At 34.8% G+C, this 25,863-nt stretch overlaps 1 protein-coding gene across 1 annotated transcript in view; it reads right to left on the reverse strand.

Annotated features, from left to right (window-relative positions):
- Window positions 1-25,432, reverse strand: part of LOC119766073 — a 148,352-nt gene extending 122,920 nt beyond the window's left edge. The window contains exons 1-2 of the mRNA XM_038250453.1: window positions 25,346-25,432; window positions 5,376-5,541 (exon numbers count right to left, since the gene is read on the reverse strand). Of these exons, the coding sequence (XP_038106381.1) occupies window positions 5,376-5,541; window positions 25,346-25,432 (253 nt within the window). The remainder of the gene's footprint in view (window positions 1-5,375; window positions 5,542-25,345) is intronic.
- Between the last annotated feature and the right edge of the window lie 431 nt (window positions 25,433-25,863).

The raw sequence follows: 25,863 nt of genomic DNA on the forward strand, positions 1-25,863 counted from the left end.
TGAAAACAAACTTTGATTCTCTCCAGGAGTACATATTTTCTACAAAATAATGACTTCCCACAATGGAACCAATGAAACTCAAGCTTAATAATGTTTTACAAATGGTTTGATAACTTTTTTTATGAAAATATCTGTTAAATTCAGGTGTTTCACAATTGTGGGAGGCACAATAACATCCCACAATAATGGAATAAGCAATTTGGAGGCCGTGTTTTGCAGCTCTGAACAAAACAGTATCGAAATTCAGTTGTTTGTTCAAAAAGAACTACTTTTGGTAGTGAAATAGCAAGCGAATGTCCAAATAAAGGTCCTTAAAATAGTAGGGTCAACAGGAGAGATGCATTTGGCATGCTATTTACATAATTATCACAAAAGTGTTCCGAATTTGTGGGTGTTCCGAATATGTGGGATGACTGTAACCCAAGTTTCTAAACTTTCCAAAAATAAGTTAAATCCTCTATTTTAAATTTTCAAAATTAATTACTTTTTCACCACAGTTACGTCCATTCCCTATAACCAACCGGACTATCTTTCCAGCTCAAATCTCGTGGATGGACACGTACACGCGGCCTCACGTCGAATCCCCCCTCACCCTTCAACGGACGTGCTATCGCTCTGATTAACGCGTATTGATCATTGGCCGCCGCTCTGGCCGTTGAACCTTCGGAACAAATCTATCCGTCCGGCCCCGCTCAGGTGGTTCTGGCCCTGCGAATCGTAAACTCCACAGCGACCATAACTCCGTCTTTGAGGGTAATTTGAACGTCGCACAAATGGGCCTCGCAATTTACTGCGGCGTTGGATTTGCATTAAATTTCAATTTCGATAATCATAAACAATCTACTCAACCTCCACCATAGGTTCCCCACCCCACCACTTGGGGGTGGGTTTTTGGCCGGGCCGATCTGCTGAAGGTGCAAAAATTCTTTCGGGCGATTTCAGTCGTCCGTGGGGTCGTCGAGTTCTGGGGGGTGCAGATTCGATTAGCACGCACGTTGGCGGGACTGGACCCATGGCCACCTGTGTGCCGCACCGAGCTCTGGTCTGGCTAGCCGGTCACGGATCATTGAGGCTGCAGTCAGGTGGAAAGAAAACCGGGATCCGCGATGATGATCCGAGTTTGGACAAAATTTTCGCGCCGCGGTCGATTTGAGTTGCTGGACCGGGGGAAAACTCCAGATTGCTGGTCATCGACGCGCACAAACATCCACGGGTGATTTAAATCGGGGTTGCTACCGGCAGGGGAGGCGATAGCTTGGGTGCCGTTGATGGAGTGCGCGTTCTAGCTGGAGAGCAGGGGCGTAGGGAAATTTAAATGTTTTGTTTTTGTGTGATCACAGCATACAACTTGTATCCTAACACCATTTTTTAATCAAATATATTCCCTTTAGTAAATTCAGAATGAATTAAACATTTAAACCAATTTCCAAAAAATTCTTAGGTATAAAATGTTAACAAATAAAATAAATCAAATTATCTTCCGAAATATTAAGGTTAAAACTGCAATCAAAAGCAGAAACTTTGAAAAAAACAGCAACTCCACCCATGATCTGGGCGTGGCTCGCCACTTTGAGCGTCATTTGCCCCAGGTGGCGCTCTAGTTTGGGGGCTAGGCTAGCGAAAAAAAACCCAGCACCAACCGCCAGTCCAAAGACGGGGGGCTTTTTATTGCATATGTTTATCAAACCGGAATCGAGGGTTGCCTGCCGGTGGTACCCCGGATTTCAACACGTTCCGACCATTTGTTATCTAGAACCCGGCACTGTTGACTGCTGAAGTTGCTGATTCCGCGTATTTGTCGAACAACTGCAGCGCGAGTTATGGGGAGCTGTACGCACTTTGGCGAATGGCATGGCACCGCCAGCATAATTTGAAGTAAATGTTCCGTAACGGTGATGCGTTTCGGAGGATGATTAAAGTGACACAAACAACTTTTACTCACTTAATGTGTGCCAAGCTGGAGAAAACAACCAAATTGATGCATATATGGCGGGAACGTTTCACTCTCGAGAAAAGCGCCAATGAAATATTCATACTTGGCCCGGTAAAGGCATAAAAATAACTGGAAAGTGTCTTCACAACACGCAATAAACGAGATGTAATATCTCATCTCGTGGCAGAAGTAAGTACAAATCGTGTGTATTCGGTGGTGAGGGAAAGAAGGCGATCTCTGCAAAAGCGATGCGAAAAAAATTAGCCACTTTATTTTTTAGAACATTTGGGCAATTCTACGCCAACTCACACAGCAGTTGCCTCGACCCCTCTTCGTTATGGTCGCTCCCGTGCTAACTTGTCGTAAGTCGATTTTGGGCCAAAATGAGTTAAAAACGCCACTTTGTGCAACTCACAATGCCTCACCTCTTGACCTTCACAGATCCCCAAATTTCGATTTCAATTCTGAGATATTCAGTAAAAACCGAAAAAACTCCGTGGATTGTTGTCGCTCTTCCTATATGAAAGAAGTTTCAATCTTTTCGTGCTATCTTGACACAGCCTAAAAATTGATGTAAATGCGACAATTGGCCTAAGGGATTTCTGGTCAGAACAAGTTTGACACAAGTACGAGCTCGACTACCGTAAACATTTGTAATTATAACTCGGGACTCTAGCAACCAAATTCAACCGAACTTCAGGACAATGTACAGAATGGTCAACCAAACAAAACGTGTTTGTTATTGTTTACATTGCGTGTTCTCGTTTCTGTTTATTCAAGGTCAAACATTAAAACGCGTTTTTCTCGAAACGTCAAAATGCGACGTACGACCAGGGATGGAATAATCGCAAAACAATCAATTTCGCTTGCGAACTTTTTTCACCCGTGAAAGAGAGAGGAGGCAAATCACGCAAAAGAAAATCGCTCCCGAAATTCTCCCAGAACCACCACTAAAAATTATTATTCCACTTTGTTTACACACATTGCCCATCTACAAAATGTGACAGGCCAATTTCCGACGTGTAACGTTTCACTTGCAAGTGTAGTAGTGAAAAAGATGTTCCGCCGAATAATCAAGATGATGATGTTTTTGGATTCTTTTTACCGATCTTTCGTGCGCGAGAGAGAAGAGCTGCCAATTTTCGTTATTCAACTGTAAACAATAAAGGATTTTTTTGTAATATTTTTTAAACAGGATAAAAATGGACATATTTCTTTTATTAAACTGCTCAAAATCTTTTAAATACATGTGGTCTAAAACGAAATCAATTTTTTTTTGGAGTTTATACACCCAAAGTTAAAGAATGAGAGGATAGACCTCACGAAAAGAAACGTGAGGAAAGTGCTATTTTGCGAGAGTATAGTCCTCTCGCGTGTTCATTCGTTCATTGGAACAGTTCATCCTATTGAGTGGCTTATATGGACAAATGACCGCCACTTAGTCAACGAACCATGGTGGCCCATATGACAAAGGCACGGTTCAATATGCCGAAGGTCTTGGGTTCGAGTCTCGGAACCGGTACTTTTTATTTTTTGATAGATGAACTTTTTTTGAAGATGAACCCATGAGTAAAGTACTCTCGGTAATTTCGGGATTTATCCTCTCCGTCCGCACACAGTACCATTTTACTTCCGAATCGTGCTCTTTATCCTCTCGTATGCCGATGTCCAGTTCTGGGTGTAATGTTATGAAATGTGTTCAAATTCATGTACAAAAAGTTAAAAATACGATGAAAAACATTTTTTTTTAATTCATAACTTATTTTTATTAGGATCGGTTTAAAAACAAATCTATAATAATAACAAAAATAACTCCTTTTAATCCGTACACCCAAAGTTAAAGAACGAGGGGATAGTCCTCACGAAAAGAAACGTGAGCAGGGCTTGCGAAATTTCGACTTTGTTTGTGATAGCTGACAGAGCACTCCAATCGTCTTCACCACGACAACTTGATTTTTACATTCTGCTTTCGTTCGTTTCACACACAAAGGAATGAGTGCTACGCAAAGTCACTCACACAATCATTGACTTCCCTCCAGGAGACGACTAGAGCAGGCTTGCCACAAATACAGATTTTTTTGGCACATACCAAACACTCAATCGAGTATAACTTTAAAGAATAATATTCTTACCAAAAACTGAACATGCCAAAAGATGCTAACAATGTTTATCTTTTTGGCCAGTTTAACAAAAACTGCTCAAATTTATTTTAACTGTTAAAAAAATTCGTTTGTGTTTCGGGACTGTGCTGAAAAATCTGTATTTGTGGCAAGCCTGGACTAGAGAGCGGTCGTTTGACATTCTACCGAGATTCCGATCATCTCTTCAATAGGGGGATGGCGTCGCTATTTTTAGACCACGTTTTCCACTTTTTCTCATCGAAACCGACTACTTTATCGACTTCATTTTGCTGGGCGAGATAGGAAGCCGTCTATTTTTAGACGATGACTCAGCACTTTTCCACTCTTGCACTTAAAAAAACCAGGTGGCAGCACGATGTAACGCCACGTCCCTATGATAGCAATCATATGATTTCTGTCACCACGCAGCATACACTAGGAAGAGAGAGACAAAAACGAGAGAAAGAGAAAGAGCACGTTGTCTCGTTCGGGCGGCTGCTTGAGTGGTGCTCATTTTCGTTCGTTTCGTCTTTGGGTTTACGTTCACCGACCGTCGCCAAGCAATGACGGTCATGATAGGCGTTGTGTGTCAGCGATCAAATATCGTTTTGGGAAATGATCGCTGGCAGAAAGCTCTATCGAATATCGAGCAGTCCCGTTCAGTGATCGATCCCTTTTCAAGCATTGAACGTGAGGAAAGTTCTGTTTTGCGAGAGTATAGTCCTCTCGCGTGTTCATTCGTTCGTTGGAACAGTTCATTCTATTGAGTGGCTAATATGGACAAATGACCGCCACTTAATCACCGAACCATGGGGGCTCATACCGCAAAGGCACGGTTCAATATGCCGAAGGTCTTGGGTTCGAGTCTCGGTACCGGTACTTTTTATTTTTTGATAGATTGATAGAACTTTCATGAATATGAACCCATGAGTAAAGTACTCTCGGTAATTTCGGGATTTATCCTCTCAGTCTGCACACAGTACCATTTTACTACCGAATCGTGCTCTTTATCCTCTCGTATGCCGATGTCCAGTTCTGGGTGTACATGGAGATCATGTAACTGACGAGCGTTACTTGGTCCAAGTTGGTCTTGCAGGTCTAGAACCTGCGATTGTACTCGGGGAAAATGCCGAGGGGGGGCGATTCTTCGCTTTTCCGTCCGGAGCTGCGCCCGGCAGCGGAGGGAACTACATTACACTCCTCAGCTTACCGAAGCTCATATTCTTTACCACCAGAGGTGGTGGTTTCTTGGCCACTGGAACCGGTGGGACGCTTCCTTTCCCGGCTGGGCTACCATTGTTATTGTTGTTGTTGTTCTTCACCAGCGGGCTGAACTTGTTGTTTGTTGAGGAGCTGTACCACGTTGCCAATTCCGACGTCGGCTCCGTTGTCACTTGTCTTCTTCCGCTTCCGCGATCCGACAACGGGAAGAAACTCATCGTCGGAGGAATCTTCCACCTCCATCCACAAGCACTTTTCGCGCAGCAACTACAGAGGAAAAACACGTCCAACACGTTTTAAAATTGAATCAAATGATCAAATGAGAAATGATCTGAAAAGTAACAACATATATTTATAACTGACAAAATAATAAATAAAAAAACCAAATTAACAGGAAATTTGTAGAGTTGTAAAAAATCAATTGAGAAAGAGACAAGTTATAGAATTATACCTTTCATATCGACGCCGTCGTGCTATCTTGTCACACCTGCCATTTTGACGTTCCGAAAAAACGCGTTTCAATGTTTGACCTTGAATAAACAAAAACAAAAGCACGCAATGTAAACAATAACAAACACGTTTTGTTTGGCTAACCATTATGTGCATTGTCCCAAAGTTTGGTTGAAGTTGTTTGCTGGAGTCCCAAGTTATAACAACAAATGTTTACGGTAGTCTAACTTGTACGTGCGTCAAACGCGTTCTGACCTGAATTCCCTTTGGCCATTTGTCGCACTTACATCAATTTTCAGTGACAAGGTAGTACGACAAGATTGAAACAACTTTATGACTCAAGAGACAGAAATTTTCGAGAGATTTTTTTGGTTATCGTTGAAATCGAATTTTGGGATTGTGAGCTGCACAAAATGGCTTTCTTAACTCAATTTGGCCCAAAATGCGCGTACGACAAGTTAGCACGACGGCGACGATATGTAATTCAATAAAAATAAAAAGGCGTTTGAACGTGTTTTCAAAAGTTTTCAGGGTTTATTTTTAAAAAGCGTAAAACATTATTGTAATGTTTTGCATTCATTTGATTCTTAATCTTCATTAATTTCTGGGAGTTTCTGCATGCTTTTAGGCATGATTAAAACTTTGAAAAATATTAGAGTTTTAAAATAACTATTTTTCGTGTTTCTTTTAACAACAAAATTACGATCAACAACAGAGCTACCAGCATGTTTTAAAAATTGTAATCATTCTACGATCATTAGAACCAAAATTATTTCAATTGTGCAATGATACAAATTAGTCAAAAAATAATGGTGGGGGCGATGAAGTTGGTCGAAAAAGGATGAGAATCACTGCGTTAAATGATTAGTATAAGTAGCAAGAAGAAACTAAAATCAAAGTCATTTCTGAGTCAAAGAAGCACCAGAATAAACAATTTAAAATTTCAAAATAGTTAAAATAATTTATTATCGGATTCCAAAAGAATCACCAAGTACCAGCCTCCTCGTTGGTCCTTGTGACGGTCTCAAGTAGCGTACTCCCGCGCAAATATATGACACTTTTTATTTCCTCTCACTTTGGCACAGAGTCTCCGGCTCTGGGATTCCAGGCCCAACCAGCAGCAGCAGCCTGTTAACTGGCGGCGCACAATATTGTCGAATGGAGCGTTCTTTTCCCGAGATCCGAACCGGGCCTGACGAGTGGATAATTTATCTTAATAACACTTTAAAGTATCGTACATTTCAAATTCATATCGTTCCATTCAGCCAGCCATTAATATTTACGGTCATACATACTTAACGCAGACACACACGCGGTATTGCTGGTCCCGGAAAAAGGACGACGGTTGTGTTGAGCCAGACAAACAGACGGACCGAACCGGAAGAGAGCAGTCCGGAATGGGTCTCGAAATGGCCCCACGGGACAGTCGGAGTGAATATGCAGATGAAGAGTCTGCGGTTGAAAGAGATGGTGTGGGGGAGGGGAGATGGGTTGGCCACTCAACATCGATCTGCCACTTGGCAATTATGAAGCCTTTTGTCTGGCGGAATTGTTTTTAATTCGATCGACCACGTCAAGTTGCCATGGCAACAAAAGCCTAAAGAAATCATTAGCTCAAATTTCCAATTTCCATAATTGTTTAAATAGCGAAATGTGTGAATATTCTTATCTCCAGTTCAAGATGTCAGCTGTTCGAGCCATTTTTCCCAGTTATCTAATTATGTCCACACACATTTCTAATTGGCCCATGACAGTTCGCTGCCGGAAGGCTAATTTTCTCCGCGCAAACTTCCCTGTAAGGGTGGATTTTCATGGATTTTTCGATGACCGACATCGAAAGCGGCTTTCGATGCTCGTGGTCATATTTGGTCGAAAACTCATATTTTTCGACCAAGTTAAGTGGTAAAATAGTTTAGATTGATTGTTCATGGCAGTACGAACAATAACAACAAATACTAATTGCCGGAAAGCCCCGAAAATGTGATTTTCCGACTTTTGATTTTCGATGCACGAGCATCGTAAGATGACCGACATCGAAAGCATAGTCACTACCATGCTTTGCTAAAATGTCAGTGCATCGTAGTTCGATGCCTGTCCTGTCAGCCATATTGCTGCCGCGACACCATGGACTCAAACCAAGTAACGCTGTGAAATATTTCCGTGAATATTTCAAGCAGGCAAGCGTTTCAAGCGTTTTGTGGCAAACACATGAGATTTTTCCGATGCCAAAATGGCAACAATGGAATCGGCTGATGTTGATGTCGACAAAGTTTTGAAAAGAGGCGATAGGCTACCTCAAATTATTTTAAAGTGGGTTTTACGTTTTCAAATAACAAGAAAGAATTTTGATTTTATTTCACAGCATGAAATGTATGTCATTCAAGGAAAATGTTGATTGCCATCTATGATACGAGTGTTTCCCATAAACATAGAACATTTTTAAACAGTACGCTAGATCAAAGTGTGTACGGTTTACCATGCACGGAAAGTTGAAAACATGGAAAAAATTAGATTTTTTTCATATTTATTTTTATGGAATAAATATTTGATAATTGCATCATAGTTCTGGCTGAAGGTTAGAAGAGTGGGAGAAATTAAGAAGAAAAGCAAGTAAAGAAAAAAAATAAAGAAATAAAGAAATAAAGAAATAAAGAAATAAAGAAATAAAGAAATAAAGAAATAAAGAAATAAAGAAATTAAGAAATTAAGAAATTAAGAAATAAAGAAATAAAGAAATAAAGAAATAAAGAAATAAAGAAATAAAGAAATAAAGAAATAAAGAAATAAAGAAATAAAGAAATAAAGAAATAAAGAAATAAAGAAATAAAGAAATAAAGAAATAAAGAAATAAAGAAATAAAGAAATAAAGAAATAAAGAAATAAAGAAATAAAAAATAAAAAAAAGAAATAAAGAAATAAAGAAATAAAGAAATAAAGAAAAATAAAGAAATAAAGAAATAAAGAAATAAAGAAATAAAGAAATAAAGAAATAAAGAAATAAAGAAATAAAGAAATAAAGAAATAAAGAAATAAAGAAATAAAGAAATAAAGAAATAAAGAAATAAAGAAATAAAGAAATAAAGAAATAAAGAAATAAAGAAATAAAGAAATAAAGAAATAAAGAAATAAAGAAATAAAGAAATAAAGAAATAAAGAAATAAAGAAATAAAGAAATAAAGAAATAAAGAAATAAAGAAATAAAGAAATAAAGAAATAAAGAAATAAAGAAATAAAGAAATAAAGAAATAAAGAAATAAAGAAATAAAAGAAATAAAGAAATAAAGAAATAAAGAAATAAAGAAATAAAGAAATAAAGAAATAAAGAAATAAAGAAATAAAGAAATAAAGAAATAAAGAAATAAAGAAATAAAGAAATAAAGAAATAAAGAAATAAAGAAATAAAGAAATAAAGAAATAAAGAAATAAAGAAATAAAGAAATAAAGAAATAAAGAAATAAAGAAATAAAGAAATAAAGAAATAAAGAAATAAAGAAATAAAGAAATAAAGAAATAAAGAAATAAAGAAATAAAGAAATAAAGAAATAAAGAAATAAAGAAATAAAGAAATAAAGAAATAAAGAAATAAAGAAATAAAGAAATAAAGAAATAAAGAAATAAAGAAATAAAGAAATAAAGAAATAAAGAAATAAAGAAATAAAGAAATAAAGAAATAAAGAAATAAAGAAATAAAGAAATAAAGAAATAAAGAAATAAAGAAATAAAGAAATAAAGAAATAAAGAAATAAAGAAATAAAGAAATAAAGAAATAAAGAAATAAAGAAATAAAGAAATAAAGAAATAAAGAAATAAAGAAATAAAGAAATAAAGAAATAAAGAAATAAAGAAATAAAGAAATAAAGAAATAAAGAAATAAAGAAATAAAGAAATAAAGAAATAAAGAAATAAAGAAATAAAGAAATAAAGAAATAAAGAAATAAAGAAATAAAGAAATAAAGAAATAAAGAAATAAAGAAATAAAGAAATAAAGAAATAAAGAAATAAAGAAATAAAGAAATAAAGAAATAAAGAAATAAAGAAATAAAGAAATAAAGAAATAAAGAAATAAAGAAATAAAGAAATAAAGAAATAAAGAAATAAAGAAATAAAGAAATAAAGAAATAAAGAAATAAAGAAATAAAGAAATAAAGAAATAAAGAAATTAAGAAATTAAGAAATTAAGAAATTAAGAAATTAAGAAATTAAGAAATTAAGAAATTAAGAAATTAAGAAATTAAGAAATTAAGAAATTAAGAAATTAAGAAATTAAGAAATTAAGAAATTAAGAAATTAAGAAATTAAGAAATTAAGAAATTAAGAAATTAAGAAATTAAGAAATTAAGAAATTAAGAAATTAAGAAATTAAGAAATTAAGAAATTAAGAAATTAAGAAATTAAGAAATTAAGAAATTAAGAAATTAAGAAATTAAGAAATTAAGAAATTAAGAAATTAAGAAATTAAGAAATTAAGAAATTAAGAAATTAAGAAATTAAGAAATTAAGAAATTAAAAATTAAGAAATTAAGAAATTAAGAAATTAAGAAATTAAGAAATTAAGAAATTAAGAAATTAAGAAATTAAGAAATTAAGAAATTAAGAAATTAAGAAATTAAGAAATTAAGAAATTAAGAAATTAAGAAATTAAGAAATTAAGAAATTAAGAAATTAAGAAATTAAGAAATTAAGAAATTAAGAAATTAAGAAATTAAGAAATTAAGAAATTAAGAAATTAAGAAATTAAGAAATTAAGAAATTAAGAAATTAAGAAATTAAGAAATTAAGAAATTAAGAAATTAAGAAATTAAGAAATTAAGAAATTAAGAAATTAAGAAATTAAGAAATTAAGAAATTAAGAAATTAAGAAATTAAGAAATTAAGAAATTAAGAAATTAAGAAATTAAGAAATTAAGAAATTAAGAAATTAAGAAATTAAGAAATTAAGAAATTAAGAAATTAAGAAATTAAGAAATTCAGAAATTCAGAAATTCAGAAATTCAGAAATCAAGAAATTCAGAAATTCAGAAATTCAGAAATTCAGAAATTCACAAATTCAGAAATTTAGAAATTCAGAAATTAAGAAATTCAGAAATTAAGAAAAAAAAATCAGAATTTCTCAATTTCTAAATTTCTTAATTTCATATTTTCAGAATTTCTTAATTTCATAATTTAAGAAATTCCGAATTTCAGAATTTCAGTATTTCAGTATTTCAGAATTTCAGGATTTCTGAATTTCTGAATTTCTTAATTTATGAATTTCTGAATTTCTGAATTTCTGAATGTCTGAATTTCTGAATTTCTGAATTTCTGAATTTCTGAATTTCTGAATTTCTGTATTTCTGAATTTCTGAATTTCTGAATTTCTGAATTTCAGAATTTCAGAATTTCAGAATTTCAGAATTTCAGAATTTCAGAATTTCAGAATTTCAATTTTGTACAGTTGACTCTCTGGCTGTCAATTTTCTCAATATCAATATGGCTCCATGTATCAATTATTTTCAGTCCCTTCAAATAGCATACCTGGAGTTTTTTTTTGAAAAGGACCCCGCCTTGAGTCAGGGGTATTCAAAAACAACCAAAAAGCAAAAAATGAAAATTTGGTTTATAGGACCTTTTCAAAAAAAAAAAAACTCCAGATACTTTGATTTTTCGTTCTATAATTAGATACTTCCCGTTCTCGCCGGTCTTATTTTGGTCTATTTTGTTGTGCTCTACTAAATGCTGCCAAACATTGTTAATGTTAATATTATTTTGTTCTATCCGGAAATAAATTTAGAATGGTTCTAAATTAAAAGTTCCCCTGCATTTGTCTAAAATTTTTATCTTTGGTTTTTCCGTGCACGTGTTGCTTTGTGTTGACGTTTCCCCAAGCGTTTCTCTCCCATTTTCTACCGTTCCTTCTTGCCTAAGGCTGGATTTTCATGGATCATGCAACGACATCGTATGCACGAGCATCGAAATTTTTACGATGCTCTTGGATGGCGTTATGACTTAGCTATGACTCAAACCTAAATAACGGGCAGACCGCCATTTTTCCCGCAAGCGTTTCAAGAAGGAACGGTAGAAAATGGGAAAGAAACGCTTGGGGAAACGTCAACAAAAAGCAACACGTGCACGGAAAACCAAAGATAAAAATTTTAGACAAATGCAGGGGAACTTTAATTTAGAACCATTCAAAATTTATTTCCGGATAGAACAAAATAATATTAATATTAATAATGTTTGGCGGCATTTAGTAGAGCACGACAAAAAGACCAAAATAAGACCGGCGACAACGGAAGTATCTAATTATAGAACGAAAAATCAAAGTATGCTATTTGAAGGACTGAAAATAATTGATAGATGGAGCCATATTGATATTGAGAAAATTGACAGCCAGAGAGTCAACTATACAAACATGGGGTGAATTGAAATTCAGAAATTCTGAAATTCTGAGATTCTGAAATTCTGAAATTCCGAAATTCAGAAATTCAGAAATTCAGAAATTCAGAAATTCAGAAATTCAGAAATTCAGCAATTCAGAAATCCAGAAATTCAGCAATTCAGAAATTCAGAAATTCAGATATTCTGAAATTCAGAAATTCAGAAATTCAGAAATTCAAAATTTCTGAAATTCTGAAATTCTGAAATACTGAAATACTGAAATTCTGAAATTCTGAAATTCTGAAATTCTGAAATTCTGAAATTCTGAAATTCTGAAATTCTGAAATTCTGAAATTCTGAAATTCTGATATTCTGATATTCTGAAATTCTGAAATTCTGAAATTCTGAAATTCTGAAATTCTGAAATTTCTTAATTTCTTAATTTCTTAATTTCTTAATTTCTTAATTTCTTAATTTCTTAATCTCTTAATTTCTTAATTTCTTAATTTCTTAATTTCTTAATTTCTTAATTTCTTAATTTCTTAATTTCTTAATTTCTTAATTTCTTAATTTCTTAATTTCTTAATTTCTTAATTTCTTAATTTCTTAATTTCTTAATTTCTTAATTTCTTAATTTCTTAATTTCTTAATTTCTTAATTTCTTAATTTCTTAATTTCTTAATTTCTTAATTTCTTAATTTCTTAATTTCTTAATTTCTTAATTTCTTAATTTCTTAATTTCTTAATTTCTTAATTTCTTAATTTCTTAATTTCTTAATATCTTAATTTCTTAATTTCTTAATTTCTTAATTTCTTAATTTCTAATTTCTTAATTTCTTAATTTCTTAATTTCTTAATTTCTTAATTTCTTAATTTCTTAATTTCTTAATTTCTTAATTTCTTAATTTCTAATTTCTTAATTTCTTAATTTCTTAATTTCTTAATTTCTTAATTTCTTAATTTCTTAATTTCTTAATTTCTTAATTTCTTAATTTCTTAATTTCTTAATTTCTTAATTTCTTAATTTCTTAATTTCTTAATTTCTTAATTTCTTAATTTCTTAATTTCTTAATTTCTTAATTTCTTAATTTCTTAATTTCTTAATTTCTTAATTTCTTAATTTCTTAATTTCTTAATTTCTTAATTTCTTAATTTCTTAATTTCTTAATTTCTTAATTTCTTAATTTCTTAATTTCTTAATTTCTTAATTTCTTAATTTCTTAATTTCTTAATTTCTTAATTTCTTAATTTAATTTCTTAATTTCTTAATTTCTTAATTTCTTAATTTCTTAATTTCTTAATTTCTTAATTTCTTAATTTCTTAATTTCTTAATTTCTTAATTTCTTAATTTCTTAATTTCTTAATTTCTTAATTTCTTAATTTTTTAATTTCCTAATTTCTTAATTTCTTAATTTCTTAATTTCTTAATTTCTTAATTTCTTAATTTCTTAATTTCTTAATTTCTTAATTTCTTAATTTCTTAATTTCTTAATTTCTTAATTTCTTATTTTCTTAATTTCTTAATTTCTTAATTTCTTAATTTCTTAATTTCTTAATTTCTTAATTCCTAATTTCTTAATTTCTTAATTTCTTGATTTCTTAATTTCTTGATTTCTTAATTTCTTAATTTCTTTATTTCTTAATTTCCTAATTTCTTAATTTCTTAATATCTTAATTTCTTAATTTCTTTATTTCTTTATTTCTTTATTTCTTTATTTCTTTATTTATTTCTTTATTTCTTTATTTCTTTATTTCTTTATTTCTTTATTTCTTTATTTCTTTATTTCTTTATTTCTTTATTTCTTTATTTCTTTATTTCTTTATTTCTTTATTTCTTTATTTCTTTATTTCTTTATTTCTTTATTTCTTTATTTATTTCTTTATTTCTTTATTACTTAGTTTCTTTATTTCTTTATTGCTTTATTTCTTAATTTCTTTATTTATTTCTTCATTTCTTTATTACTTAATTTCTTTATTTCTTTATTACTTTATTTCTTTATTCGTGTTTTTCCTAATTTCTTATTTTCGTAGTTTCTTAATTTAATCTAAATTAGAAAATTTGTTTTCTTCTTCTTCTCTCTCTCTCTCTCTCATATGTCTTCCAAAAATGAGGTGGGGGGAGGGGGCTACCACCCGAATGTACCTGCCATGGCTTGGGGCCTGTCCAAAATATGTCAACTACCACTTCGGTTTTCAAGAATTTGACGGTTTCAGCTACAACTCCGGGTCTACGAAAATCACCCGACTCCAATAACTCCAATCACGACTACTCATTCCTGCTTTCATAAATAACATCAATTCCATTCCATTACTAGCTTTTCTTCTTAATTTCTCCCACCCTTCTAACCTTCAGCCAGAACTATGATGCAATTATTAAATATTTATTCCATAAAAATAAATATGAAAAAAAAATCTATTTTTTTCCATGTTTTCAACTTTCCGTGCATGGTAAACCGTACACACTTTGATCTAGCGTACTGTTTAAAAATGTTCTATGTTTATGGGAAACACTCGTATCATAGGTGGCAATCAACATTTTCCTTGAATTACATACATTTCATGCTGTGAAATAAAATCAAAATTCTTTCTTGTTATTTGAAAACGTAAAAACCCACTTTAAAATAATTTGAGGTAGCCTATCGCCTCTTTTCAAAACTTTGTCGACATCAACATCAGCCGATTCCATTGTTGCCATTTTGGCTTCGGAAAAATCTCATGTGTTTGCCACAAAACGCTTGAAACGCTTGCCTGCTTGAAATATTCACGGAAATATTTCACAGCGTTATTTGGTTTGTGTCCATGGTGTCGCGGCAGCAATATGGCTGACAGGACAGGCATCGAACTACGATGCACTGACATTTTAGCAAAGCATGGTAGTGACTATGCTTTCGATGTCGGTCATCTTACGATGCTCGTGCATCGAAAATCAAAAGTCGGAAAATCACATTTTCGGGGCTTTCCGGCAATTAGTGTTTATTTTTATTGTTCGTACTGCCATGAACAATCAATCTAAACTATTTTACCACTTAACTTGGTCGAAAAATATGAGTTTTCGACCAAATTTGACCACGAGCATCGAAAGCCGCTTTCGATGTCGGTCATCGAAAAATCCATGAAAATCCACCCTAACTGTTAGCGCGATGGTGGTGTTAGCGGTTAACGGCATTGGCACGAGCTTTCCGGATCATCCCGAAGGAGCAGGTGAACCCTCCAGTTTGAAGAAAGTACCTTTGACAAAACAGCTGATCCGGCTATCTGCATATCTCAAACATTACCACCGCCGTGTCGAAACCGCGTGGAAGAAGCGTTAAAGTACGTTTGATCTTCGGTACTCTTCATCTCACGGCATGACATCCAAAGACCGGGCAGCAGCTGCAGCAACGAGGAGTCAGTCAACCGGGGCTAGGATAATCGCTCAAATAGCGCGAAGATTGCCGTGAGACACGACAACCCAGCTCGTGGGTCCTGGCATGTAGAGTTGAGCCTTTTCAGCAACCGTTTTGTTTGGCGAGTTCCGGGGCTACTTTAGGTATTGAAGTGGCCAAACGTGCCTACTTTAGAGGGGCAGTGGGGTAAAGTTAGACTTTGGTGAAAATGCGTCGTCGTCGTCGTAACAAATCTAGTTTTAATAACTCAACATGACTCTGATTTTACCCCACTGATCCCTTCCCCTTTCTAAAGCATCTCGCGCCAAAGCGATGCACGCAAGAACTGCGAGTTGTGCCTAATGGAGGTAATTTCATAATTTATACATGATTTTTCCATGATCACCGTAATGTATCTCAATGCTGCTGCTGCAGCAGGGGCTACAGGTTTTCTTTTGAGGCAGAACAACTCGATGGCCGAACTCGCTTTTCATATTCATAAATAAATGACGCGGTATAAAAAACACCCAGCTAGCATTTGGGGGAGGCTGGGCCGATTTGGCACCGTTCAGGACCAGGAGACGCACTAGCCTTGCCTGACCCGGGCTATGATGAATGCCGGTCAAGTCGACCGAAAGAGCTGGCACGAAGCGTGAAGCGCACACATCCGAGGAGGAGGATATTGAAACTGATCCGCTGGATATGGCAGAAGCTGAGGGCATAATGGTAGCGAGAATCAACCCTCAACAACGAAATCAGAAAAAAAATATCTGAAAGAAGAATTAATACCTTAAATCATAGATGTAAAAGTGTTAATTTGAGTTTTGGTATAAGAATTTGTTTTTATTTTGGAATTTGGTGTCGGTATTAAAAATTTGGTTTTGGAATTTAGTTTTTGTTTCGGTTTTGGTTTTGGAAATTGTAAATTGTAAATTGTAAATTGTAAATTGTAAATTGTAAATTGTAAATTGTAAATTGTAAATTGTAAATTGTAAATTGTAAATTGTAAATTGTAAATTGTAAATTGTAAATTGTAAATTGTAAATTGTAAATTATAAATTGTAAATTGTAAATTGTAAATTGTAAATTGTAAATTGTAAATTGTAAATTGTAAATTGTAAATTGTAAATTGTAAATTGTAAATTGTAAATTGTAAATTGTAAATTGTAAATTGTAAATTGTAAATTGTAAATTGTAAATTGTAAATTGTAAATTGTAAATTGTAAATTGTAAATTGTAAATTGTAAATTGTAAATTGTAAATTGTAAATTGTAAATTGTAAATTGTAAATTGTAAATTGTAAATTGTAAATTGTAAATTGTAAATTGTAAATTGTAAATTGTAAATTGTAAATTATAAATTGTAAATTGTAAATTGTAAATTGTAAATTGTAAATTGTAAATTGTAAATTGTAAATTGTAAATTGAAAACTGTAAATTGGAAATTGGAAATTGGAATTATGAAATTTGAAAGTTGAAATTTGATATTGGAAATTGGAAATTGGAAATTAGAAATTGGAAATTGGAAATCGGAAATAAGAAATTGGAAATTGGAAATTGGCAATTGGCAATTGGAAATTGGAAATTGGAAATTGGAAATTGGAAAACGGAAATTGGAAATTGTAAATTGAAATTTGAGATTTTGGAATTTGGTTTTGGTTTTGGAATTTGGTTATGGTTTTGGAATGTGGTTTTGGTTTTGGGTCTATTCGGAGGAATGGACCATCCTGACAATTGGATTACTGGGAAATTTTTTATTCTGGAGAGTAACTAAATATTGAACTATCAAAAAATGCTTTTGGAAAAAATAGGAAAATTTATTGCTGAACAAAAGAGAAAAAAAACCTGTCCAAGGTTAACCAAACCCAACTCGTGCATGAAGTGTCAATAATATGTTTATGCCGTAACAATAAACTAGCCCTCCAATCTGGCATCGAGGAGGGCATTTGATTTAACGTAACGAGCGTAAAAAACAGGGCCTCCACATTTCGTTCTGGGTCCGTGTTTTTGCTGGGAGGAATTTTCCGTTGGGGGGTTCGGCTGGAAAAATTGGAAATGCCACATCTCATAAGTTTCCATAATGGGCTATTTATTACTTTACTGGCGCTGAATCTGTGGTTCAACCGAATGGGATTTCTGCTGCTTCAGCAAGCAGGTTGGCTTCATTGGAAGTATCAAACCTTATGTTATTGAATTGTTGTTGAGATTTTTTGTAAAGCTTTCTATGATCTTTATTTGAACAGCTTGAGCAAACCAAGTTGTTAGAAAGTGTCCCATAGTAAAAAAAATCTTTGAGACTACTTACTTTTGAGCTTATCAACTCACTGAAGGACAAATCTTTACTTTAAAGCTCCTTTGATGTCTTTGACCACAAATCTGATATGTTTTCACATGACTAGTTTATAATTAGTAAAAGTTGTCTTTCATTCTCTTTTGCTCGATTCTCAATTAAATTCTGTTTTGTTAAATATCTACAAACGAACTTTCAAATAGCAAACGATTGCATTGAATTAAAATCAGAAAAAAATCTTCCTCCAAAAGAAATTCTTCTCTATCCTGAGGCAAAAAAGAAAATTATTAATTGGCACCACTCGACGACACTTTACTCTGGAATTTGTCATCACCCTCGAGGGCATCTTTTTTCTTCATCCTTGTAGGACTTAAGTCGCCATCATTTTCAACTTGGTTTCTAGTGAAGCTTTTTATACACCACTTTTTATTTGCCTCAAATCTTTTCACCCCTGCTCCAAGTCCAAGCTCTCAAACAAGATACGCATAATCAATAGAGCAATCGAGTGAAACGGTTTTCCGTGTAGGGCACCGTTGGGTTGGGTTACTTTGGATGTGCTGTGATTTTTGTTCAGTTTGAGTAGATAAAACTGACGACAAGTTTGTCTTCGCTGTTTAATTCAAATTTAAAGTGCAAAATCACCCCACCTCACACAAATCACAATTTAATCCCCCGAACTTGGCCAAAGACGACCCTGCTCGACCGGTGGCGGCGGCATCTCAAAAGTGTCACCATGATTTCCGCCCTCTCGGTTCAACCTGCTGCCCGTTCAGTCACGGCCAATAGCTCAGGTGATGGCCATCGTCGTCGTCGTCGTCAATTCTTCTGCCATTTCCCCCCGGGGCCTTTCTCACTCTCTCTCTCTCTTCTTTGGCCGGGTCGTTCGGGTGTTGAGAGAGTGTTATCAATGGGCGTACAATTTTATTAATGTTAATGAGTGCCATTGAAAATTCTAGTTTGGATTTATTGTGTGTAATTTGGTTGAATTAAATTCGATTTATTTTCTTCTCCGTTGAACGGTTGGTTGCTGCTTTGGAATTGGATCAACCTCACACCTGTCACCACCTGGGGATCTCCCCTCCCGCTGGGGGGTTCGAGACTTTGGAAACTTTGGGTGTGGGAAAGTCGTCAATTTTTGAGGGGAGGTCACTGGGCGATTACTGTTTTTGGGGGCCTGGTGTTTCTGTGTTTATCCTCTGGAAGCGGTGCTTTTTGTTCGATTAAGCTAGATTGATAGTGGAGCAAATTAAGATATCCGCGAGCGGCAAATCGTTGAGCCGTTGATGTGACTCGCGGTTAATGAAGGTGAAGTCAGGGAGTGATACTGGTGGCAGAACAGTATGGTTCTTCAGGAGAGGGATTTTGTATGATTGGGATCCATTTCCTGATTGTGAAAAGCTTTATCTTTGAAGAAATCGGGTTAAATCTAACAAGTTGTTGATTACCCTTCTTCAAAAAGCAATGAATTAAATCAATTTTAAATTTATTAGAATTTTTTTCTTTTTTGAACCATCATTCAAAAGGGGTGGTACGACATTGCTCTTACGGCCTTTCATTACACGCCTTTCAATGGGAAGAAAGGCCGTAATAGTAATATAGTGCTGCCTCTTTCAAATGTGGCTCCAAATTTATTCAAGAGTTTTATTTTTTAATAATTATATAAAATTATGTGATAACAATTTATTTCTGTGTTTTTTGTTACAAAAGACAAACTTTCTACATTTCCTGAAAATTATTAAAATTTTAACTCTGCAAAACTTGTGATAAAAGATAAATATTTTTGTGAAACATAACTTTGATTTATTGATAGGGTTGTTTTAATCGACTTTAAATTTATGTCGAATTGATTTTTTTTAATTATACAAAAAACAAATACAATACATATACATATTCAGCAATTCCCCACGAAAACAGCATGGAAAAAACAAATGTGCTCGGATCGGTCTTAAAATTTTACTGGGGGTTCCCTGGCCGATATAATTAGACCCGTATTTTTTTATTTGGCCATTAATGTGACCTATGCCGTGTTAGGGTGGTCTGAAAAATTGCTATTTTCGCAAAAACCACTTTTTTCGAAAAATCATAACTCCTCGCCTTTTCAACCGATTTCAATTGTCTTATACGCAAATGAAAGGTGATAAGTTGGTTTTTCAAAAAACATAGCAACAAGTTTCAAAAATCTAGCCTAACATATGAAAAGGGCATATGAAACATTAAAATGTCGTTTTGACGGTGTCTGGACCAAAGAGCCTATGTCTGAAAATATTTTTATCGGATTTCTCCGACATTTTCACTTAACTTACTAAAAAATGGGAGGAGTTCATTAACAGGATTCCGAGATATGATTTTTTGAAAATAAAATCCGTGTTTTTCGACGCGCCGCGCGCAAAAACCGGAAAATAACGAAATCGGCAAAAAATCAACTTTTTCACTAAAACTGCGATAACTTTAAAATTTCAGCGATGACCTATACACTATTCACTAATTTTCATATTCACAATCAACCGTCTCATTCAACCGCCACCAGCGCAGCGGGCCCCACTTTGGAAGCCAATGCGCCAAGAACTGCATCAACGCCCGGAATCTGCTGGGGGGATACTCTGGTGGTTCCCACGGGAGATTTCCTTCTAGCGTGTGTCCCCAAAGTGGAGAATTGCAGCCATTCATTCATTCGGTTCGGGATCTGAGGCCCCATCATTTGCTGCTGCCGAAACGGGCCCATGTTTAGTCTGGTGACAAGTTTCCAGTTTATTTTTTGAAATGCATAATAAACCAGACCCTGGCGGTGACGGTTCCGTATTTTTCCCAAAGCGATCCCGCAGCAGGGTATGAGCTGGCCACGAAAAGTACAGCCAGCGTGCGCATAATGAGAACTTTGGCGTGCTGCTGCGGAAATTTATAGTGGAGATTGGGGATTCTCAAGGACTTTAGATCCAAAGAATTCTGTCAATTTTCATATGAACCAGCCTTTTTGGATAATTTCATATGATTCAGCAGTGTGTGTAATTTTTCTGTGACTTAAGAAGAATTGTTGTATACACTACACGACTCGACATTTTTGAAGTTGATGTCAGTAAACGCTTCAGTTGCATCAAGGTATAAGGGTAATTCTCCGCCAACTCACACAGCTGTTGCCCCGACCCCTCTTCGATTTGCGTGAAACTTTGTCCTAAGGGGTAACTTTTGTCCCTGATCACGAAACCGAGGTACGTTTTTTGATATCTCGTGACGGAGGGGCGGTACGACCCCTTCCATTTTTGAACATGCGAAAAATGAGGTGTTTTTCAATAATTTGCAGCCTGAAACGGTGATGAGATAGAAATTTGGTGTCAAAGAGACTTTTATGTAAAATTAGAAGCCCGATTTGATGGCGTACTCAGAATTCCGAAAAAACGTATTTTTCATTGAAAAAAACACTAAAAAAGTTTTAAAAATTCTCCCATTTTCCGTTACTCGACTGTAAAAAATTTTGAAACATGTCATTTTATGGAAAATTTGATGTACTTTTCGAATCTTTATTGACCTAGAAGGGTCATTTTTTCATTGAGAACAAAATTTTTCATTTTAAAATTTCGTGTTTTTTCTAACTTTGCAGGGTTATTTTTTAGAGTGTAACAATGTTCTACAAAGTTTTAGAGCAGACAATTACAAAAAAAATAATATATAGACATAAGGGGTTTACTTATAAACATCACGAGTTATCGCGATTTTACGAAAAAAAGTTTTGAAAATGTTGATCGTCGTTGATCATGGCCGCTCATGGTCACCCGCGACAGACACGGACGACGAAACAAAGAGAAACGCAAAAAGTAACTGTTTCAAAACTTTTTTTCGTAAAATCGCGATAACTCGTGATGTTTATAAGCAAACCCGTTATGTCTATATATCAAAATTTTTGTAATTGTCTGCTCTACAACTTTGTAGAACATTGTTACACTCTAAAAAATAAAATAATTTTTACAGTCGAGTAACGGAAAATGGGAGAATTTTTAAAACTTATTTAGTGTTTTTTTTTCGATGAAAAATACGTTTTTTCGGAATTCTGAGTACGCCATCAAATCGGGCGTCTAATTTTACATAAAAGTCCCTTTGACACCAAATTTCTATCTCATCACCGTTTCAGGCTGCAAATTATTGAAAAACACATATTTTTTCGCATGTTCAAAAATGAAAGGGGTCGTACCGCCCCTTCGTCACAAGATATCAAAAAACGGACCTCGAATTCGCGATCAGGGACAAAAGTTACCCCTTAGGACAAAGTTTCACGCAAATCGAAGAGGGGTCGGGGCAACTTTTCCCGATTTCGTGTGAGTTGGTAGAGAATTACCCATAATAGATTTGGGTTCCCTGAATATGCTCCAATCAACAGAATTCAAAGTTAGTGAATTTTCTACCAATAAATAAAATTGTAAATTTCAGGTGTAAATGCTAGTAGTAAATTCCTACTCTTGATTCCATCGATACCACCCTCTCCCCTATCTATTCCCTTTCCTGGCCAACATCATGCAGGTTTGTCATCCCCATCGGGTGGTGTCCCCTGGCTGCATGCCGCATGGCGTTTGCCATATGAAAAAGGGGGGAAAATATGAGCAGCACCCATGCGACGACAACTCCGACTTCGGCGTGCCGCTCGCGCAAAACTGCCTGCACAAAGCCGAATAATCAATTAAATAATCTTAATTGGATTTCAAACTTTCCACAATAATTCCAAATTACATGAATTTAAATTCTATTCATCTGAAGTTGCGTCTTTCAATTACAAACATTTCGATACCCTGACATGTATAGGTCATTGCTGAAATTTCAAAGTCATCGCAATTTTTGTGAAAAAGTTGATTTTTTGCCGATTTCGTCATTTTCCGGTTTTTGCGCGCGGCGCGTCGAAAAACACGGATTTTATTTTCAAAAAATCATATCTCGGAATCCTGTTATTGAACTCCTCCCATTTTTTAGTAAGTTAAGTAAAAATATCCGAGGAATCCGATAAAAATATTTCCAGACATATTCTCTTAGGTCCAGACACCATCAAAACGACATTTTAATGTTTCATATGCCCTTTTCATATGTTAGGCTAGATTTTTGAAACTTGTTGCTATTTTTCTTTGAAAGGCCAACTTATAACCTTCCATTTGCGTATAAGACAATTGAAATCGGTTGAAATGGCGAGGAGTAATGATTTTTCGAAAAAAGTGGTTTTTGCGAAAATCGCCGAAAATAGCCATTTTTCAGACCACCCTAACACGGCGTATGTCACCCTAATGGCCAAACAAAAAAAATACGGGTCTAATTATTTCGGCCAGGGAACCCCCAGAAAAATTTGTAAGACCGATCCGAGCACTTTTGTTTTTTCCATGCTGTTTTCGTGGGAAATTGCTGTATTTAAGGATTCAAACGCCTAAGAAAAATGATTTTAATTTCAGATATTTTTCAAAAACCAACACAACCTTTGCTCTATTTTTCAAATCCTCGATTATCCAAAATAAAAAAAATAATAAAAACAAATAAAAAAAACAGATATCCGAAACATGCTTCAAAATGCATTTTTCAATATTTTATCACCGCCATTTTGGCCACCATCTTGGATTTAAAAATTCTTAAACCTAAACCCTAGGTTAAACCTAAGCTCAATAATCAAAAATAAGGCAACAAAAAAAATCATGATTCAATTATCCGAAACGAAAATTTTCCAAGGCCTTCGGTTAATCAAGTCTGGGCTGCAGTTAAATATTTTTTTTTTAATTGCAAGTACTTTTGCATAACGTATACCAGATTTAAATTTACCCCTTATCAGAGTTAATATAAAAGCTTTTTTTCTGACATAAAAAATGTACTCCTGCCCAGATGAAATTTTACCATGATATTTTAATTGTGTAAAATGTTGGATCCATGCATTTTTTAAATTTAATATGCAATCAACTATTCCAATTTGACTAAAAAAATTTCCATTATCTGAAGTCCCATACAAACCTTTTGACAATCAAGGCATCGTATAATTGAGTCTGGACTGTACTTAAAAACTTATCATATGCAATTAATTAGGTTTAATTTAAAATTTTATTGGCAACAAATGTTGATGCTATTGTTTGATATAAAAACAGATGATGAAGGATTTTTTTCTTATTCACTTTGAAAAATCAACATTGGACATGTCCATGATACTTATGTTACATTAATCCCAAACATTTAGGCTACGGCCTCAACTGGCTGAAATTCCTCGACTCAATAGAAGTCTACCTTTTTTACGATCATTATCACAGCTTCGAGTAAATTTATTTTTAATTGCCAACTTTCTTCGATGCATCGCCAACAACACAATCCCCAGGAAGTGGATGATTTATTACCTGCGGTGTGTGGAACACTTCGCCTCTCAGGCCCTCATTCTGAACGGATGCCTATTTTATTGTTGCAACTCTCTTCTAGGCTCCTGTCACTGCTGGGGCAAACATTAAAAATGATTTCGTTCTTCACCTCATCTCAACCCCCCTCTTTCTTAAGTCGTCGGCAAATCAAGACTAATTTTCATATTCACAATCAACCGTCTCATTCAACCGCCACCAGCGCAGCGGGCCCCACTTTGGAAGCCAATGCGCCAAGAACTGCATCAACGCCCGGAATCTGCTGGGGGGATACTCTGGTGGTTCCCACGGGAGATTTCCTTCTAGCGTGTGTCCCCAAAGTGGAGAATTGCAGCCATTCATTCATTCGGTTCGGGATCTGAGGCCCCATCATTTGCTGCTGCCGAAACGGGCCCATGTTTAGTCTGGTGACAAGTTTCCAGTTTATTTTTGAAATGCATAATAAACCAGACCCTGGCGGTGACGGTTCCGTATTTTTCCCAAAGCGATCCCGCAGCAGGGTATGAGCTGGCCACGAAAAGTACAGCCAGCGTGCGCATAATGAGAACTTTGGCGTGCTGCTGCGGAAATTTATAGTGGAGATTGGGGACTGTTAAGGACTTTTGATCCAGAGAATTCTGTCAATTTTCATATGAACCAGCCTTTTTGGATAATTTCATTTGATTCAGCAGTGTGTGTAATTTTTCTGTGACTTGAGAAGAATTGTTGTATACACTACACGACTCGACATTTCTGAAGTTGATGTCAGTAAACGCTTCAGTTGCATCAAGGTATAATAGATTTGGGTTCCCTGAAAATGCTCCAATCGACAGAATTGAAAGTTAGTGAATTTCCTACCAATAAATAAAATTGTAAATTTCAGGTATAAATGCTAGTAGTAAATTCCTACTCTTGATTCCTTCGATACCACCCTCTCCCCTATCTATTCCCTTTCCTGGCCAACATCATGCAGGTTTGTCATCCCCATCGGGTGGTGTCCCCTGGCTGCATGCCGCATGGCGTTTGCCATATGAAAAAGGGGGAAAAATATGAGCAGCACCCATGCGACGACAACTCCGACTTCGGCGTGCCGCTCGCGCAAAACTGCCTGCACAAAGCCGAATAATCAATTAAATAATCTTAATTGGATTTCAAACTTTCCACAATAATTCCAAATTACATGAATTTAAATTCTATTCATCTGAAGCCGGCCGTTCCAAGTGTGCTCCCGGCGCGCGATCCATTCGCAAAACGTGAATCTGAAAAATTTATACATTCATCCGCAAGATTTGTGCTAATGCGGCCTGACGGGACTCCGAAGCGGACTCCACGAACGGATGATGGGACTCGGCGTCCAGCATGCATTGCAGTCACCGGTTATGGCGCGGGAAAAACGCTGATGCCACATACACACACACGCTAATCGTATGAGCCAGAGCTCACTGTCGGATTTGTGAGTTTTTCCTCCCCCACCCCTTCCACAGTTTTGGGTCGTGCACACCTGATGATGGCTGGCTGGCCGGGTCGTCATATCGGACGCGAATTGATTCGTGTGGTCAGCAGGTTGCAGAGATTTTCAAAGGAGCACGACCTTTTTCGATGAAACGATGGGACCATGTCGTGTGCGTTGATGAGTACGATTGCAGGGTGAATGAACGCAAATTTGTCTGACGGGGAATTTAGATTGAACTACACGTGAATATTGCTAGTCTGGCTTTATCTTCAAGGACTTCGCCGCAATGGGCTACCAAGTATTTGTTGCGCTGGAAACCCAGCTTTGTAAATATAGCCT

Source organism: Culex quinquefasciatus, chromosome 2 (assembly GCF_015732765.1).
Source record: "Culex quinquefasciatus strain JHB chromosome 2, VPISU_Cqui_1.0_pri_paternal, whole genome shotgun sequence".
In the NCBI taxonomy this organism is placed as follows: Eukaryota; Metazoa; Arthropoda; class Insecta; order Diptera; family Culicidae; genus Culex; species Culex quinquefasciatus.